The sequence below is a fragment of the Psammomys obesus genome, unplaced genomic scaffold (genome assembly GCF_907164565.1).
Source record: "Psammomys obesus unplaced genomic scaffold, mPsaObe1.curated_primary_1811, whole genome shotgun sequence".
Lineage (NCBI taxonomy): Eukaryota > Metazoa > Chordata > Mammalia > Rodentia > Muridae > Psammomys > Psammomys obesus.
The window spans coordinates 6211210-6229172 of record NW_026596039.1 but is presented as its reverse complement, the minus strand read 5'-3'; the positions used below and the strand labels follow the sequence as shown (position 1 = coordinate 6229172).

Genomic DNA, 17963 nt, shown 5'->3' with positions numbered 1-17963 from the left:
CACCTGCAAGCACAGGGAACACTTGCAGAATGGTCCACAGATTCACAGAGGGAGCTCTCTTGATTCCTACAGCAAACCGGAGGTGGGGCTAAGTGCAGCGCTACCATCTCCTTTTACAGCAAAGGGACCTGGGCAGAAGCAACAGGCAAGCTCTCCAGGCGGTGCTCTCGCTGCTGTCACTGTCACCCACCTGCTCGGCTGCCTCTCCCTAGTTCTAGCAACCTGCCCACGCAGGTGTGTCTGGAAATGGGCTCTCTCTCCCGGTCCTAACTACTAGGCCTCGGAGACTGTGCTCTCAACATGCTGCATGTCTGTGTCAGGGCCTGCACAAAGTGCTAGAGGACAGAGTTGATCAAGATGGTTTTCTGGGCCGTGGCTCTTGGGGCACCTGGTGCTCTATACTGACAACAGAAGACATGCCTACAGCTTGACTCACAGCCCTTCTGTCTGCAGAAGCCAGTCAAATTATATGTTATTAGTAAAACCCACATAGCTGTCATACCCATGGGGAGGAAAATGACTTGCTCTGAGCAATGTACAATAATTGTAGCCAGGTGACAGTCGGCTTCCCATGGCTAGTAGGTAGAGTGAAACTGAGGAGGCTCCTGGGACCTAAGTGTCACCTCTGAGACTACATCTATGGAGATGTTCATACTCATTCAACTTCTCTGGAAGTACTTCTTTTATTTATTTTATGTTTTGTTTTGTTTTGAAGACAGGGGTTCTCTGTGTGTCCCTGGCTGTCCCGAAACTCACCCTGTAGACCAGGCTGGCCTCGAAGTCAAAGATCCACCTGCCTCCGCCTCCACTGGAATTAAAGGCGCGTGCCATTGCCATCTAGCCTCTTTTATTTTGTTTTTAATATTAAAAAGATTGTGTTGTGGGTGTTTTGTTTGCATGTTCATCTGCGCACCACACACATGCAGTGCCCAAGGAGGCCAAAAGAGGGCCTGATCCACTGAGAATGGAGTTTCAGACTATCGTGAGCTGCCTAGTAGATGCTGGGAATTGAACCCAGGTCCACTGGAAGAGCAGTTAGTGCTTTTATTGCTAAGCCATCTCTTCAATCTTAGAAGAACTTCTTTTAACAGTGCAAATCTGGGGGCTGGAGAGATGGCTCAGAGGTTAAGAGCACTGCTTGCTCTTCCAGAGGTCCTGAGTTCAATTTCCAGCAATCACATGGTGGCTCACAACCATCTATAATGAAATTTGGTGCCCTCTTCTGGCCTGCAGGTGTACATGCAGGCAGAACATTGTATATATAATTGAGTAAATCTTTAAAAAAATAAAAATAAAAATAGAAAAATGCAAATCTGTCATTTTCCCTGCTGCCCAGTATGTCCTTCTGACTTTTAAACATCCGGTTCAATCTGCGAGAAGCAGGTGGTAACTTTCCTAATGGTTTCCCGCTGCCTCGGAAGAACATTCCTTCGTTGTCAACACTGTGGGTCCCTGCATGACTTGCTCAGCACTGGCCCAACACATGGAATGAATGGACAATCGCCTAATGAAATTATCACCATTGTCTTCTGTTCCAGCGGAGGCAAGACCACAAAAGCCACTTTCCAGCCCCGAGGAGCCTCTCTCTGAGTTCCCTACCCGTGTTTGCACATGGAGGCGTTCCTTGGCTGAAGGTGATGGGTGGCTCTACAGTCTTAGTTACGAGAACTTTGGGTGTTCCTTGAATGGAAGGGATGAGGGTTGGGGTTTTTTAGAATACGGAAGTCCCAAGGCTAAACCGTGACTGGATGTCAGACAGGAAAAGCAGGTTGGAGTAGGAAGTGTCTATCAGCCCCCATGCTTCCTTCCTGGCCAAAGTGACCAGAGGCCCCCCCTACAGGTCTTCGGAGTGAGTGACACAGAAGGGAAGATCCAAGAAGGGCTCAGTCTTGTGAGTGGAGGTAAGCTACGGTTGTGATCAAGAAGGGAGGTCAGGAGGCTCTGGGGATGAGTTTCTCAGGGTGAGGAAGGTCTAGACCCGGAACTCTTGTTCTGACTCATCTGGGACAACCTGTGCAGGTCATTTCACGCTTCCACACTTCATCTGTAAAATGGGCTTTAACATCAAGTCCAGACTGGGAGGTGGATATGAGGTCATGGGGCAGGGCCTGACGCCTGGGAACCTGCAGAGGGCAGCAGGGGAACCTGAGCTCTGGGAGGATCGAGTGGGGCTGGACTCCCCGCCCCGCGCGCCCGTTCCTCCGGGCCCCTTCAGTGGGTCTCTGCTAAACGCACTCTGGTGTCCAGATCGGGCCGGGTGCCAGACTGGGCCCGGCTGCGCGCTGGCTGGCGGGCGGAGGCGGGCTAGACGCGCCGTACGGAGCGACCCGGGGAAGCTGGGAGCCAGCGGGAGACGCCGGCTTCCTCCCCTCCGGGCCGCGGCGACCGGCACCAGGGACTGGGCAGCCTGGGTAAAGGCCTAACTGGCTCGATCGCTCCTCTGGCCCCCGGCTGGGCGGCTGCGCTGGGTCCCGGAAGCAAGGGCCGGGCTGCTGGGTCGCGGGAGCCGGCAAGTGGCACTGGGAGCTCTGCCGGAGCTTGGGCGCTGAATGCCGGCCTGCTGGCGGCTAGCTTCACTTTGCTCCCCGGAGCCAAAAGGAAGTGGGAGAGCTGTTTGGGACCCAATCTGGTGGGGGAGTTCTCTTCTTTTGATTAGCGCCATGATAACTGTTTGATTAGGAAGTTATTCCTGACCCTGCGTGTCTTATCTTAGTGGACCTGGAGCTGACTGATGTCAGTCCTGAAGTTTACCAGGTTTTCAGGACTTTTCTCCAGCCCCCGGGGACTCCTGTTCCCAGCCCAGTCAACACCCCAGCCAGCTCCTGCTCTGGCTGGCTCTGCTAAAGAAGGCTGCTCCATGAGGCCTCCGTTTGCCCAGCGTCCAGCCCCAGTGTCAGTGTGGGAGGCCATGCCAGCACAGGGACAGGCATGTCAAGGAGCTTAGGGGGTCAAGTGACTCCTAAGGGGAGAGGACAAGAAGCAGGATCTTCGAAGAGTGTCTGAGATTCTGATAAAGGATACGCTAATCAAAGTATGGGAACTGAGTTAGGAAGGCGAGAGAAAGGATCCAGCAGCCCAGGAGCATGAGGCACGGCCTGGGGCAAACCTAGAAAAATAGCTAGTGTAGGCCTGGGGTTTGTAGCTGTTAAGTAGCTTAAGAGTTTAGGAGTTGATTTCTGCAGGGAACTGGAACAGGCTAGTGGAGGTACGGAGGAGTTGAGGAAATGGGGGTTTGGTACGTTCTGGAAGGATCTGAGTTAGTTCTGCGATGATGAAGTTAAGGGCTGGCACCAAGCGGTGGGGGTGGAGGTGGGGTCCGTAGCACTGCCTGAAGGGGAGCAGGGGAAGGATTTGAATAAAAAGCCAGGGAACACCGTGTCAATCCAGGGTTTGGGGGAGGTCTGCTGCAAAGTAGACAGGGGAGGGGTGCTGAGGAATTCAGGTTGGCCCAGGTGAAGCGTGAGGCAGAGGCGGCCCATCCTTGTGTCAAGCAGGACATTGATTCACATATTCATTTATTATTTATGCCATCCTTAAAGTCAGCTTACATAAAGTCAGAGAGAAGATGAAGTGATAAAACCATTAAAACTCAGCTAAAAGGACCTGATGGCGGTGTCATAAAGACAGCAGGAAATGAATAATGATGACTGGGGGAAAACGAGGCTCAAAAAAGACTCTGGAAGTGAAGCACAGGGCTCCCATCTGAGCTTGCTAGCAGTCAAGCAATATAAAAACGTAAAAGCAGGTGACTGGGCTGGAACTCAGGACAGAGGCAGCTGTGAAAGGGGAGGCGAGAAGTTGGTAAGGAGATGAAACGGAAATCCCTCAGGTTGGGATTATCCTCGCTGAGGAGAGTGAGGAGCCACACCAGAGCTTCGAAAATGCTCATATCTAAGGAAGGGCTCAAACTCCCATGGGAGATGTCCCTTTCTTAGATACTAGGGGTAAGAGGTAGAGAGAGAGAAAAAAAAGAGGTGTGTGTGTGTGTGTGTGTGTGTGTGTGTGTGTGTGTGTGTGATGTGGGAGGTTTGAGAGGCCACTTTCACTATTGTTTTTTGTTCTTGTTTTTTTTTTTTTTTTTTTAATTTCCACTATTGGCTTTTTGTTTGTTCTTAAGTTTTTCTTTCATACATTTATTTATTTGTTTATTGTGTGATTGTGGGCACAAAGGTCAGAGGACAACTTTTGGGAGCAGTTTCCTCCTTCTGCCCAGTAGGTTCTGGGAATTGAACTCAGGTCCTCAGGCTTGGTAGTAGGAGTCTTTACCCACTGAACTGTGACTGGCAGCCCCATTCACACTTCTCTTTTTGCAGGAAAACAGGAAAAAAAAAAAGTGGTGTTAAGTGTTCCAGGTTCCAACTTTCCTAGGATGAGGTGGGCCGGTCATTTGCCCAGGACCTCTTGGGGCTCTGGTCTGGGAAGAACACCCCAGTTATCAGGTAAGTGAGAAGCTGAGGTTTCTACTTTGACCCTTCCTTTCTGCTTCAGGGTCCAGATGGTTCTTCTGAAACAGCGGGGCCCCAGACTCCAGGTGTGCTCCTTCCAGCTGTGTGGCACCACAGCTGGTGTCCTTGGGCTCCTCACCTCACCTCTCAGAGCCTCTTTTTTCCATCAAAGGGAAAAGACAAGGGAGCTGAGCTGGGCCCCTTCTAGCTGTTCCAGTCTGATGCTTTTATCCAAGACATCAGTGGCGTGTTGGCTGTGTACCAGACTGTGGGTTGGGTTTTTTTGGTATATAATTGTGAACAAAACCAGATGTGAACCCTGCTCTCATGGAGTGGGAAATGGATGATAATCAAATAATCATATGGCTAAATAGAAGATTATGTAATAATTTCTATTTAGGACTGACTGGCACATGCTACTATAAGAGCAAATAGGAGGGGGGGTTGATGTCAGTGTTGGGGTGTGCATTAGTCCCCACTAATGTGGCTGGGTCTGCAGATGCTGCCTCTCTCTTCCCTCTGTAGATGAGTGTATCTCCTTCCTGATCCGCTGGACTTGGCCCTTTAAAGGGGATCATCCCCTGGGACCCCCTAGGTGAGACCTGGGTGTGTCAGGCCTTGTAACACAGCTAGACATAGCTCAGGAGATGGGGATAGTCAGGTCTTGATGCCCTGGGAGAAAGGGTTGGGAAGGGTACAGAGGCAACTTCCAAGGATCTAGAAGAAGTTGGTTTATATCATGTAGGTATGTTTATATCATGTATGTAGGATGGGGAATGGGGTAGCTCTGGCAGAGGCCAGTTGGAGTCTCAAGCAGGCAGCAGTTAGGGCTAGAGGGGCCAGGTCTCAGTCTTTGGGAAGGTTAAGAGTCTGGGCCTCATCTTAGAAAGTGCAGACTGGAGCCTGGCGCAAGCCTTTAATCCCAGCAGAGACAGGTAGATCGTTGTGAGTTCAGGGCAGCCTGGTCTACAGAGTGAGTTTCAGGACAGACAGAGCTGTTATACAGAGAAACCCTGTCTCAAAAAACCAAAACCAACCAAACCAAACAAAACAAAAAAACTAAACCCCAGATCATCCCTTGTCTTTGCTCCCAGGGCCTTTATCCGTCACCATGGAAACTCAGCAGACAGTGCTCCCGGACCAGGGAGGCATGGACAGCTGTTCAGTAGCATCTCTGTCACTGGTAAAGGAGGGGTGTGGAGGGGGGAGGGGCCTGGAAGGAGAAGAAGGATGAGGAAGACACAGAAGATCCACTGCTGTCATCTACTGATGGCTCCTCTCTTCCTCCCAATCTCCCTCCCTCCCTCCCATCATCTGTGCATCATTCATGCTATGTGCACAGACCATATACAAAGCACTTAAAGAGACTTTCTCTCCCTACGTTCAGTCAGCTTTGGGTCCAGTAGCTAGGTTATGACTGCATGGAGAGAAAGTCAAGAAGCCAGTCAGCCCAGGCTTAGCCTAACTTGTTCATGGGGCTTTAAATTTTCTGGGCATCTGTTGGTTAAGAGAATTAGTTTTATGTGCCCACACCACAATGGGTTCCTGTATATCTGGGTTCTCTGTGTTGACTCCCTACCTTGACCTACAGCCACCCTGGCTGGCAGGAAGAGCCAGGATCCCCAGTTCCTTGCCTTGACCAAAGTCCTTTGCTTTCTCATTCAGAAGCTATCCGAAAGCATCGCCGGAACCTCACTGAGTGGTTTAGCCGGCTACCCAGAGAGGAGCGCCAGTTTGGACCAACCTTTGCTCTGGACACAGTCCACATTGACCCTGTGATCCGTGAGAGCACCCCCGATGAGCTGCTGCGCCCATCCACGGAGCTGGCCACAGGGCATCAGCGAACCCAGGCCGGGCTTCCCCCACTGGCTCTGTCTCAGCTTTTTGACCCGGATGCCTGTGGGCGCCGCGTGCAGACAGTGGTGCTGTACGGGACAGTGGGTACTGGCAAGAGCACACTGGTACGCAAGATGGTCCTTGACTGGTGCTATGGGCGACTGCCCGCCTTTGAGCTGCTCATCCCCTTCTCCTGTGAGGACTTGTCATCCCTGGGCTCCACCCCAGCTTCCTTGTGCCAACTTGTGACCCAGCGTTACACAGACCTGAAGGAGGTATTGCCCCTGATGACCACTGCCGGATCCCGCCTGCTCTTTGTCCTCCATGGCTTGGAGCGTCTCAACCTCGACTTCCGGCTGGCAGGCACGGGGCTTTGCAATGACCCGGAGGAACCTGGGGTGCCAGCTGCCATCATGGTCAACCTGCTGCGCAAATACATGCTTCCCGAGGTAAGCTGTCCCATGCCATGCCCTGCTGCTGCAACCCTTAACCTTCCCCATGGGGAATTTTATGTTCTTGGCCTACAGGGTTGTTGAATAGGACAGCACCTGGGTTAGCTCACCCTTGGCCCTTCTACTTTCTAAATGTGTGGCCCTGAGCAAGTCACTCACCTTCCCAAACTCTTGTGCCTTTCTGTCCTTGTTCAGTACGGGCTAAGTGAGATACCACCTATAAACTGCTGAGCTCAGTGCCCTGGGCCACATAGTACACAGTCATTGATATTGATAATCTGGGGGGACAGGTTCTCTCAGTGTAAATCTGGCTGGCCTGAAGCTCACTATGTGGACCAGGCTGGCCTTGAACACACAGAGCTTTACCTGCCTCTGCCCCTCCAGAGTGCTGGGCTTAAAGGCATGTGCCTCCACGCCCAATACCGTTAGTATAATATTGATAACACGGGTCTTTTTCATTCTTGGACCCTTCATTTTTAGGGGCTTGGGGCAATCCAGTTTCCTTCTTTCTTTTTCTTTCTTTCTTCCTTCCTTCCTTCCTTCCTTCCTTCCTTCCTTCCTTCCTTCCTTCCTTCCTTCCTTCCTTTCTTTCTTTTTGAGACAGGGTTTCTCTGTGTAGCCTTGGCTGTCTTGGACTGGCTTTGTAGACCAGGCTAGCCTTGAACTCACAGAGATCCACCTACTTCTGCCTCCCAAGTGCTGGGATTACAGGCTTGCACTACAGCGCCTGCCTCCAATCCAGTTTCTTGAGACAGAGGAGTTCCTTTCTTAACCTTTAACCATGTCCTTTCCAGGCCAGCATTCTGGTAACCACTCGGCCCTCTGCCATCGGCCGTATCCCTAGCAAGTATGTGGGCCGCTATGGTGAGATCTGTGGCTTCTCTGATACCAACCTGCAGAAGCTCTACTTCCAGCTCCGCCTTAACCAGCCCGACTGTGGGTACAGTGCAGGGGGTGTCTCTGCCACCCCGGCTCAGCGGGACACCCTGATTCAGATGCTCTCCCGAAACCTGGAGGGGCACCACCAGATCGCCGCTGCCTGCTTCCTGCCCTCCTACTGCTGGCTTGTCTGTGCCACCTTGCACTTCCTGCATGCTCCCACACCTGCCGGCCAGACCCTGACGAGCATCTACACCAGCTTCCTGCGCCTGAACTTTAGCGGGGAAACACTGGATAGCACCCACCCCTCCAATTTGTCCCTGATGGCCTATGCAGCCCGGACCATGGGCAAGTTGGCCTATGAGGGGGTGTCATCCCGCAAGACCTACTTCTCTGAAGAAGATGTTCGTGGCTGCCTGGAAGCCGGCATCAAGACAGAGGAGGAGTTTCAGCTGCTGCAGATCTTCCGCCGGGATGCCCTGAGGTTTTTCCTGGCCCCGTGTGTGGAACCGGGGCACCTGGGTAGCTTTGTATTCACCGTGCCTGCCATGCAGGAGTACCTGGCTGCCCTCTACATCGTGCTGGGTTTGCGCAAGACGGCCCTCCAGAGGGTGGGCAAAGAAGTGGTTGAGTTTGCGGGCCGTGTTGGGGAGGATGTCAGCCTGGTACTGGGCATCTTGGCCAAGCTGCTTCCCCTTCGGATTCTGCCTCTACTATTCAACTTGCTCAAGGTAATGATCCCTGCCCTCAACACACACACACATACACACACAACATTCTCCAACATACACACCCCAGTACACCCAACACACACACACCCACACACACCCACACACACACCCTTGCTCATTCCTTCCAGGATCCCAGGCTGCCCATGAGCCTGTATTCACTCCTTGCTCTTCTCCTAATGGATAGAGGCTGCCTCTTGCATAGATGGGAATCTTCTGAGAATTTGGCTTTTAGTGGGATTGATCTCTAAAAAATGGGGAGAAAGAAGGTGCAGGAAGTCTTGGGAACTAAGAAGAGAACTGAGGTTATGGGGACATTTGAAACAATTTCACATTGAGTTCTTTCTTTCTCTTTTTCTTTCTTTCCTCCCATTTTTTTCCAACTTTGGCTGCTGAGAGGCATACTGGGTCATTACAACCTACTTCTCAGGCCCAGAAACTTCTTAACTTCTTTCTTTCTTTCTTTCTTTCTTTCTTTCTTTCTTTCTTTCTTTCTTTCTTTCTTTTTCTTTCTTTTTCTTTGTGGTGCTAGGGACTGAGCCCAGGGCCTTGCACATGCTAGGAAAATGTCCTACCAGCGAGCTACATGCCTGGTAACCCCATGCCCAGAAACTCGAATTATGCCTGCTCTTTCAGAGGTAATTAGACCCCAGGAACAATGACTCATCCTAACTCAATCGATGGAGACAGGTTTATAAGGCAGATGTCATTTATTCCTTTGTGCTGGGAGGATGAATGGCATAGGTAATTGGTTTAGGACGGTCCATCCTGGGTGCAGGTCCGCTCCAGAAAGCAGCCAGCAGGCCTGAGGGCCATGCTGTGAGCAGGGCGGATATGGGATGGTCCTGAGGGATGGAGGCAGCCAGTCTCTGCTGAGGTCTGCCAGATGCTTCTTCCTTTGTTTGCAAATCAGCCCAGGAAATCTGGAGATGAAATGCTACCAGAATCCCTTTTATACCTTGACGAAACCGGAGCTGGAGAGATGGCTCGGGGGTTAAAATGCTTGCACTGCAAGCATGAGGATTTCACTTTGTATCTTGGGAATCCATGAAAATGCTGAATGATCGTGGTGGACCTCCCATTGATTTCCCCTGGAAGGATGAGGCAGGATCCCTAGAGCAAACTGCAGAGAGAGCTCTCTCAATCTGATTCAGGGACCCTGTCCCAAAGAATAAGGTGAAAGAGCCTTTGAGAATGATTCCTGGGATCAGCCTTGGGCACACATGTGCACCTCCACACCGATACCCCCCCCCCCACAAACATGCATATACACACACAGGAAAAAAAAAAAAAACAGCAAGTTGAGAAAACTTAGGTAAATGAACCTGTCTAATATCACCTTGACAGCAAGCAGAACAGCTGGGATTTGAGTTCAGGGTTTGTGTCAAGAGCTCGCCTTACCCCATTAACCCTGGTATTGGGAACCAGTCTTGAGAAGGCAGCACACTGGTTAGTGCTGTGGAACTAAAGCTAAGCCTTTTTTTTTTTTTTTTTTTTTTTTTTTTTTGGCAACACAGCATAAAGATTAAGAACAGAGATGTAGTAACTGAGTTCAAATCCCAGGCTCTGCCACCTACTAGCTGTGTAGCTTTGAACAAGTTACTTAAGCCTTGCCCTAGATTCCCCGTCTGTTAAATGGGGCAATAACAGAGTTTAATCATTGACACCATTTAAGGCAATTAATTAATCCTTGGGGTCTGGCACATAGTAAGTGACACTTAATTTGTAAAACATAAAAACAGGGGCTGGCAAAATGTCTCAGTGGGTAAAGAGGCTTGCTTTTCAGTCCTAGCCACCTGGGTTTGACCTTCAGAACCCGAGTTAAAGTGGAAGGAAGGAACCAGGCACAATGGCTCATATCTTTAATTCCAGCATTCAGGAGGAAAAGGCAGGTGGATCTCTGAGTTGAAGGGCAGCCTGGTCTACAGAGTGAGTTCCAGGACAATCAGGGCTACACAGAGAAACTCTGTCTCAAAAAATAAAATTAAAAAAAACAAACCCAGAAAAAAAAAAAGCTTTTTTTGTTTGTTTGTTTTTGGAAGTAAGGAACCAGGAAGTCACTCCTCAGAGTTTTCCTTGACCTCTACATATGCATGCATGCACACACACTAATAAGAATATTTAAAACTATTAAAAACAGGCCTATGTGGCCTGATCCTCTCAGACCATCACCTCAGACAGGAAAGTCATGGGCTACTGCTGAGGCCTGGCAACCTTTGAGGATGGAATCAGTGAAAACTCTGGTCTCCTGTGGGACTGAGAGCTCTCCAATCTTCTTGAAATCATGCCTCCTGGCCTTGTTAGAGGGAGAATTATCTTTGAAGAGGGTTGATCTCATTTATTCATGAACCTACCTTTTCCTTCCTCTTCTTTTTCCTCCTCCTTCTCCTCTTCTTCCTGAGCTGGGAGTTGGGCCGAGGGCTCCACACATGCCTGGCCAATGCTCTACCACCGAACTGCACCTTTAGTCCTTTTCACGATGATTCTATTGATTCATCCTCACAAGGTGACATTTTCTGGTCTTGTCCCCAGATCAATATTTAGTACTATCACTTCCAAGGAAAGAACCTCACATTTGAAAACAGAACAGTAAGCCAGTTTCTGTGGCACACTCTTGTAATCTCAGCACTCAGGGAGGCGGAGGTAGAGGCAGGCAGATCACTGTGAGTTTGAGGCCAACCTGGTCTACAGAGCAAGTCCAGGACAGCCAATGCAGAGTTCTCCTGTCTCAAAAAACCAAAAACCAAAAAACAAAAACCAAAAAAACCCCAAAAATAAAAAGAAAGGAAGAAAGAAAGAAAGAAAGAAAGAAAGAAAGAAAGAAAGAAAGAAGGAAAGAAAAGAAAACTGAACAATAGTGGAGACATCAGAGTGGGTGCTATCAAACCACCTCGTTTCTTTGCGAGGATGGGAGGTGACATAGCAAACCTCCTCAGACGTAACTCATGTCTCTGTCTAATATGGCAGCACCTGCTGTGTGTTGGGCAGGTGTGTTAGGTCTGTGGGAGAAATCAGTTAATGACTCTGCAGGCCCTTTCTGTTTGTACAGACCAAACACAAGAGTCCACAACATGCCCACACAGTGAAAAATGATAACTGCCTCTAAGGGAAGTTCCAATGTTCTGAGAGAGCTAGTTTAACCTGGTTTGAGTGGTCAGGAAAGCTTTCTGGAAGAGCATTTAAACTTATTTTTCATAGGATTAGCCAGGGGACAATTGGGGTGGCAGGAATTCTAGCAAGCGACATCATGGGGGCTCTGAAGGAGAGGGAGCCTGCTGAGGAGTGCAAGAAAAGTTGGAAGGAAGGGAGCAGGGGTGCAGGCTTAGGATGAAGACACTGAGGCTGGCAGGGGCCATACCACACAGGACCATGAAGCAGCAGGAACCATATCCGTCATGGTTGCGCTGATGGTCAGGATGTTGAAAGCGTTGATATATTTATAACGCCTGGCCTGGTCTCCAGCCGAATGCCTGAAAGTTAGCCCTTGCATCCGCTGTTCCACATCTGTGCATCCAACCTACTGCAGATGGCAAAGGTATCAACCAGGTATGGTGGTGTGTGTTTATAATCCCAGAACTTGGGAGGTGGAGGCAGGAGGATCAGGAATTCAAAGTCATCTTCAGCTAAATAATGATTCCAGACCAAGCCTGGCACACAGGACCTCATCTCAAGAGGAGGACAAGAGGAGGAGGAAGAGGCAGAACAACAAAAAATACTTGGATATCAGGGTGTAGTGGCAACTGCCTGTAATCCCAGTACCCTGGTACCCTGGAGGCTAAACCAGGAAGACCTTGAGGTCAAGGCTAGTGTGGACTCCGCCAGTAAGAATCTGTCTTATTTTTTATTTTTTGGACAGGATTTGTTTGGTTGGTTTAGTTTTTGTTTTTTGCTGTGTAGCCCTGGCTGTCCTTGGACTTGCTCTGCAAGGTCTGTAGACCAGGCTGGGCTCAAACTCAGAGACTCACCTGCCTCTGCCCGGGATTAAAGGCATGCACCACTACCTCCTGGCAAAAGCCTGTCTTTAAAAAACAAACAAACAAACAAACAAACAAACAAAAACACCACCACCAGCAACAACAACCAAAAACCCAAAACTTGTAATAGAGGAAAAGTTTTCAAAAACGATTTCAGAGAGCTGGAGAGATGGCTCAGGAGTTAAGGGATTCTTGCCCCTGCAGAGGACCTGAGTTCAGTTCCCAGGACTCATGTTGAGTGGCTCACAACCACCTATAAATCCAGCCTCGCGGAGATCCAAACCCCTCTGGCCTCTTCAGTCACCTGCATTCATGTGCACATACTTACACACATACATATAATTAAAATAATATGGTAAATAAAAACAAATCTTTAAAAGAAATGCAAGTGTCTAAGGAGATGCTCAGTGGTTAAAAGCACTTGTTCTTGCAGAGGACCTGAGTTCCATTCCCAGGACCCATGTGGTGGCTTACTACCTTCCATAATTCCACTTCCTGAGGATCCAGCGCCCCCTTCTGACCTCCATAGGCACCGGCACACACATGGTGCACATACATACCTGCAGACAAAACACTCATGCACGTAATATAAAAAAATAAAATAATTAAAAGAAAATCAAATGTAGCTGGTGGGGGGGGGTGTAGCTCCATGATTGAGCATGTGCTTAACCTGTGTGAAGCCTTGGGTTCAATCCTCAACACACAGAAAGTATCTGTATTAAACATATACAGGTCTTTTTCAACACAGTATAGTACTGTCTATCTGGCAGGAACAGTTACCACATAACCATTTTATATTTAGCATTTACATTGTATTAAGCGTTTCAAGTCGTCCAAAGATTATTAATATATAGCAGGGTGTGCATAGACTCATGCACAGATACTAGCTTATTTTACATAAGGGGCTTGAGCATCCGGGCATGTTTGATATCCACGAGGGATGCAGAACCAGCTCCCTGCTGAGGGACAACTGTATGTGTGTTCATTCTTTCCCAACACCTCTTGGACTGGAAAACGAATCGGTAGTACTTGGGGGAAAGAAAGAGATCCCTAACATCTGGAGTGCACGGGACAAGCATTTGAGAGATGGCTCTAGAAAGTCAGTTTGGGGCCAGATTATGATATGTTTCATATTCCAGGCTAAAACGTGTGGCGTTTGCCTCACAGGCAGAGTGGCGTGATCTGACAAGAGGTGGTGGGAGTTCACGGGGACATCCCAAGGATACAACAGTTGGCGAGAGTGTGCCTATCTTGAGCTGAGCCTTGAAGGCTGACTGATGTGCGGAAGGCCCCACCCCCTCCCGAGCTTCTCTTCCAGGTGGTCCCGCGAGTGTTCGGGCGCATGGTGAGTAAGAGCCGGGAGGCAGTTGCCCAGGCCATGGTGCTGGAGATGTTCCGGGAGGAGGACTACTACAATGACGATGTTCTGGACCAGATGGGTGCCAGCATTCTGGGTGTGGAGGGCCCCCGGCGCCATCCAGATGAACCCCCTGAGGATGAAGTCTTCGAGCTCTTCCCCATGTTCATGGGGGGACTTCTCTCCGCCCACAACCGGGCGGTGCTGGCTCAGCTTGGCTGTCCCATCAAGAACCTGGATGCCCTGGAGAACGCCCAGGCCATCAAGAAGAAACTGGGGAAGCTGGGTCGGCAGGTGCTGCCGCCCTCGGAGCTTCTTGACCATCTCTTCTTCCATTATGAGTTCCAGAACCAGCGCTTCTCCGCTGAGGTGCTTGGCTCCCTACGCCAGCTCAATTTAGCGGGTGTGCGCATGACACCCCTCAAGTGCACGGTGGTAGCCGCTGTACTGGGAAGTGGAAAGCACCCTCTGGATGAGGTGAATTTGGCTTCCTGCCAGCTGGACCCTGCTGGGCTGCGTACTCTGAGGCCTGTCTTCCTGCGCGCCCGGAAACTGGGGTGAGGACCAATTGTTATGCACAGACCTAAAGGAAGGAGAGGGTTGGAGGAGAGGCAGTAAAGAGGCTAAAGGAATGAAGAAGGGCCAGGGGACATGTTGGAGCCTGCTTTCTGTTGCTGTAACAATGCCCAAGGCTAGGTACTTCATAAAGAAAAGAGGTCTTCCAGGCAACACATGCCTGTAATCCCAGCATTCAAAAGTGTAGGCAGGAAGAGTGCTGTGAGTTTGAGTCCAGCCTGAACTGCACAGTGATTTCCAGGCCGGCCTGGGATGTGTAAGACCTTGTCTCAAGAAGAAGGAGGAGGGGAGAGAGGAGTTTACAGTTTTGGAGGCTGGAAAGCTATCCATGGGTTCATCTTCTGGTGAAGCTCCCTGAGGCTGCGGTTGAACATGGCAGAAGAGTAGAGAGGGAGACAGCTGCAGGTGGAGAAGGCCCTGCAGGCACATGGAGAGGCCTTGCTGTATAACAACCCACTGTGTTAGGAACCGAAGCCCTCCTACCTGTTCCTCAAACAAGGCTCCATTTCTCAAGGGCTCTGCCATCCTGCAGTACAATCACAAACACCCACCTCATGTCCCTTGACATAGCAGACCACAGCAGGGCAGGATGGAGAAGGTGTAGGCCACGGGAGGGAAGGAAAGTGTGGGTGGCAGGAAACAGGCTGGTGAGGAAGGGGCACAGTCTGTGAGAAGACCGCATGCTGAACTGCTTTCTTGGTCTCTTGCTTCCCCACTCTTGCCACCTTCTGCTCCAGGTTGCAACTCAACAATCTGGGCCCTGAGGCCTGCAGGGACCTCCGAGACCTGCTGTTACATGACCAATGCCAGATCACCACTCTCCGGTGAGTGTCCTAGCAGGTGGGAGACTTTGGCCCTTCTGATGGCCTCTGACATGGTGAGCACCATAGCTGCCCTGGCTCTAGTAAAGTGTCTGGACCCTGGCTGACCTCCTGCCTAGGTCCATTACAAGCATCAGAAAGGAGCAAGGCGGTGTGGCACACGACCTTAACTCCAGCACTAGGGAGGCAAAGAGAAGCAGATATCTGAGTTCAAGGTCAGCCTGGTCTGTAGAGCAAATTCTAGGACAGCCAGGGCTACACAGAGAAACCATGTCTCAAAAAAAAAATCAAACAAACAAAAATAAATGTGAGGAAAGGAGCAAGGAAGATACCAGGAGTGGGTGCTAAGAAAGCCTTCCTTTTGCTAATATCAGCCTGGGGGACAGGAAAGCTGCAGTAATTCCTGGCCCAGTTGCCTGGCAACAAAGCCACTGATCCCTACAGATTCACCATAATGCTGGGTACTCTCTAGTCGCTCCCAAGGTGTTGGCTTATTTCCTGGGAACCCAGATGCCTGACAGGGTCCCCGTTTCTGATTAGAAGTAGGAGAGGTGAATGAGGAAGAAGGAAGGATGGCTGAAGGGGACCCCTGGTGAGATGGCTCTGACGAAAAATTGAGTTTAATCCCCAGGACCGACATATTGGTTGGAAGGAAAGAACCAGTTCCCACAATTTGTCCTCTAACCTCTACAGCAACCCTCCCCCCCACTTCACCCCTACAGGCATACATGCACAAAACAAGGTTTTTTGTTTTTTGTTTTTTGTTTTTTTTTTAATGAAAAGGGTAGTGGAGGCAGAAAGATGGTGTAAGCAGAGAGGAGGGAGGACCAAAGGCTGATGACGCTGAAAAGGAAGGTGTAGGAAGGGGACTAATAGGGAAAGAAGAGTGAATGGAGAAGGGAGAGTTAGAGCAATAGAAAAGAGGGAGAAGAGGAAACCTGCTCTCCCCCACTCTCCCTCCTGAGCAGGAGCCACTCCTCATTTTCCCGTCCCTTTGCCTGGGTCTCATTTCCATGTCCAGGCAGGCCCCCAACCCAGATGTGCTGGCTTGGGTATCTACCATGCCCCCCCCCCTTGCCATGCTGTGGCCTGTAGGCTGTCCAACAATCCACTGACAGCAGCGGGGGTCGCCTTGCTGATGGAGGGGCTGGCGGGGAACACCTCGCTGACACACCTGTCCCTGCTGCACACCGACCTCGGAGATGAAGGACTGGAGCTGCTGGCTACCCAGCTAGACCGCAACAGACAGCTGCAGGAGCTGAACGTAGCCTACAATGGTGCTGGAGACACAGTGGCTCTGGCCCTGGCTAAGGCTGCTCGGGAGCACCCTTCCCTGGAGCTGCTGCAGTAAGTCCTCCCCCTGGTCTCATGCCCCCGGGCCCCGAAGCCCACTTTTTCCCTTTCTTCGCCACATTCTTCCTACCCATGGGATGCTCTGGACTTGAGCCTGCTGTCTGCTCTCCCTTTCTGATCCTGGTTTACCGAATGCCGAGCCAGCCTAAGTCCCTTACCCTGCTTTGATTTCCTATCACCATTTCTCCCAGGGACTACTGTCTCTGGTCACACTACAAATTTCCTTCGGCTTCTACCTCCATTTCTAGCTTATTGCAGTTTTTTTGTTTGTTTGTTTGTTTGTTTGTTTGTGATGCTAGGGTGTGAACCCAGGGCCTTGTGCATGCTAAGCACCTGAGCTGCAGCCCCAGATCTTATTACAGACCCTTGTCCCCTCCCATTCAGCATCCTGAAGGGAGTTATCAGGCTTCCTTGCTCTCTGCTTATCCAGCTTGGGCCTTTCTTCTTAAAACCCTGATGAATGATCTCCTCCCATCTCTTTCCCACCAGCCTCTACTTCAATGAGCTGAGTTCAGAGGGCCGCCAGGTCCTGAGGGACTTGGGGGGCTCTGGCGAAGGCGGTGCCCGGGTTGTGGCCTCGCTGACAGAGGGGGCAGCAGTGTCTGAGTACTGGTCGGTGATCCTTAGTGAAGTCCAGCGCAACCTCAACAGCTGGGACCCGGTCCGGGTCCAGAGCCATCTCAAGATGCTGCTCCGGGATCTGGAAGATAGCAGAGGTGCCACCCTTAATCCTTGGCGCAAGGCTCAGCTGCTTCGAGTGGAAAGCGAGGTCAAGACCCTTCTGGAGCAGCTGGGAGGCTCTGCACACTGAGAAAGTGACAGCTGTGACCTAGCTATGGGACCACTGGCCTCCACTGTGGCTTCCTGGCTTGCACAACTCCTTCCAGGAAGGCCCCTCTGGTTCTGCAATCAAAGTAATGGTACAACTATGCTGTCCCTACCCCCAAGAAGTCCGGTCAGGACCCCAATCCTAGAATTTCCAAGGTCAAATATGGTGGATTGATGCTTGGACTTGGATATAGAGCATGTAGCCTTCCCCTTTGCCAAGAAGGACTAAGGACATGGCATGTGAGTGCCTCCGCTGCCAGTCTGCCCCTCCCTCCTCTGATTGTGTTACCAAAGGCCTTGCCTCTCGTGTTTGCCATGCTGGGGGTTCTGCCATCCAGCAGGTGTACTGAAGGGCTTCCCGTTCCTGCCTTATGCTCACCTCTGGACACAAAATGCCCTCACATTGGTGCTTTTCCCAGTCTCATGTTCCTTCACGTGGACAGGTATTGATGGCACAAGTGTGCTCGCCTTGCTGCTATTAAAAAGCTGTGTGTCTTCCACCCCTGTGGTTTCCTCTTCCTTGCCTGGTGCTTCCAAGAAAGGGCCAGTATACTTTCTCTTCTACTGAAGATGGTTCCTGGCCACTAGACTCAGAGTACTGCTGGAGATTTCAGTACCGTAGCCTGGGCTCTGGCATCCCTGTCAAGCAGAGCTCTGCCACTCATCCTCCATAAGCTATCTAAGAAGACAACAGTGAAGAAGCAGAGAAGGGCT

At 50.6% G+C, this 17963-nt stretch overlaps 1 protein-coding gene across 2 annotated transcripts; it reads left to right on the top strand.

Annotated features, from left to right (window-relative positions):
- The first annotated feature begins 1884 nt into the window (after positions 1–1884).
- On the top strand, positions 1885–17749 carry Nlrx1 (NLR family member X1). Of its 2 annotated transcripts, none has more exons than XM_055622132.1 (10): positions 1885–1901; positions 4314–4439; positions 4971–5040; positions 5540–5628; positions 6111–6730; positions 7528–8343; positions 13633–14228; positions 14985–15071; positions 16164–16415; positions 16911–17235. In XM_055622132.1, exons 2-10 carry the CDS (start codon positions 4370–4372, stop codon positions 17230–17232), a joined length of 2922 nt encoding a protein of 973 aa, XP_055478107.1. In that variant the 5' UTR covers positions 1885–1901; positions 4314–4369; the 3' UTR covers positions 17233–17235. The 2 variants fall into 2 exon arrangements, with proteins under 2 accessions (XP_055478107.1, XP_055478106.1); XM_055622131.1 differs by lacking the exon at positions 1885–1901 and adding an exon at positions 2172–2411 and having other exon boundaries at positions 16911–17749.
- Positions 17750–17963: the final 214 nt, after the last annotated feature.

Excerpts from the sequence above, each read along its gene's own strand:
- Nlrx1 (XM_055622131.1), top strand. The coding sequence starts at position 4,370 with ATGAGGTGGGCCGGTCATTTGCCCAGGACCTCTTGGGGCTCTGGTCTG. Across the intron at positions 5,629-6,110 it reads CAGTAGCATCTCTGTCACTG|AAGCTATCCGAAAGCATCGC; the intron begins GTAAAGGAGGGG and ends TTTCTCATTCAG. Across the intron at positions 14,229-14,984 it reads CTGCGCGCCCGGAAACTGGG|GTTGCAACTCAACAATCTGG; the intron begins GTGAGGACCAAT and ends CTTCTGCTCCAG.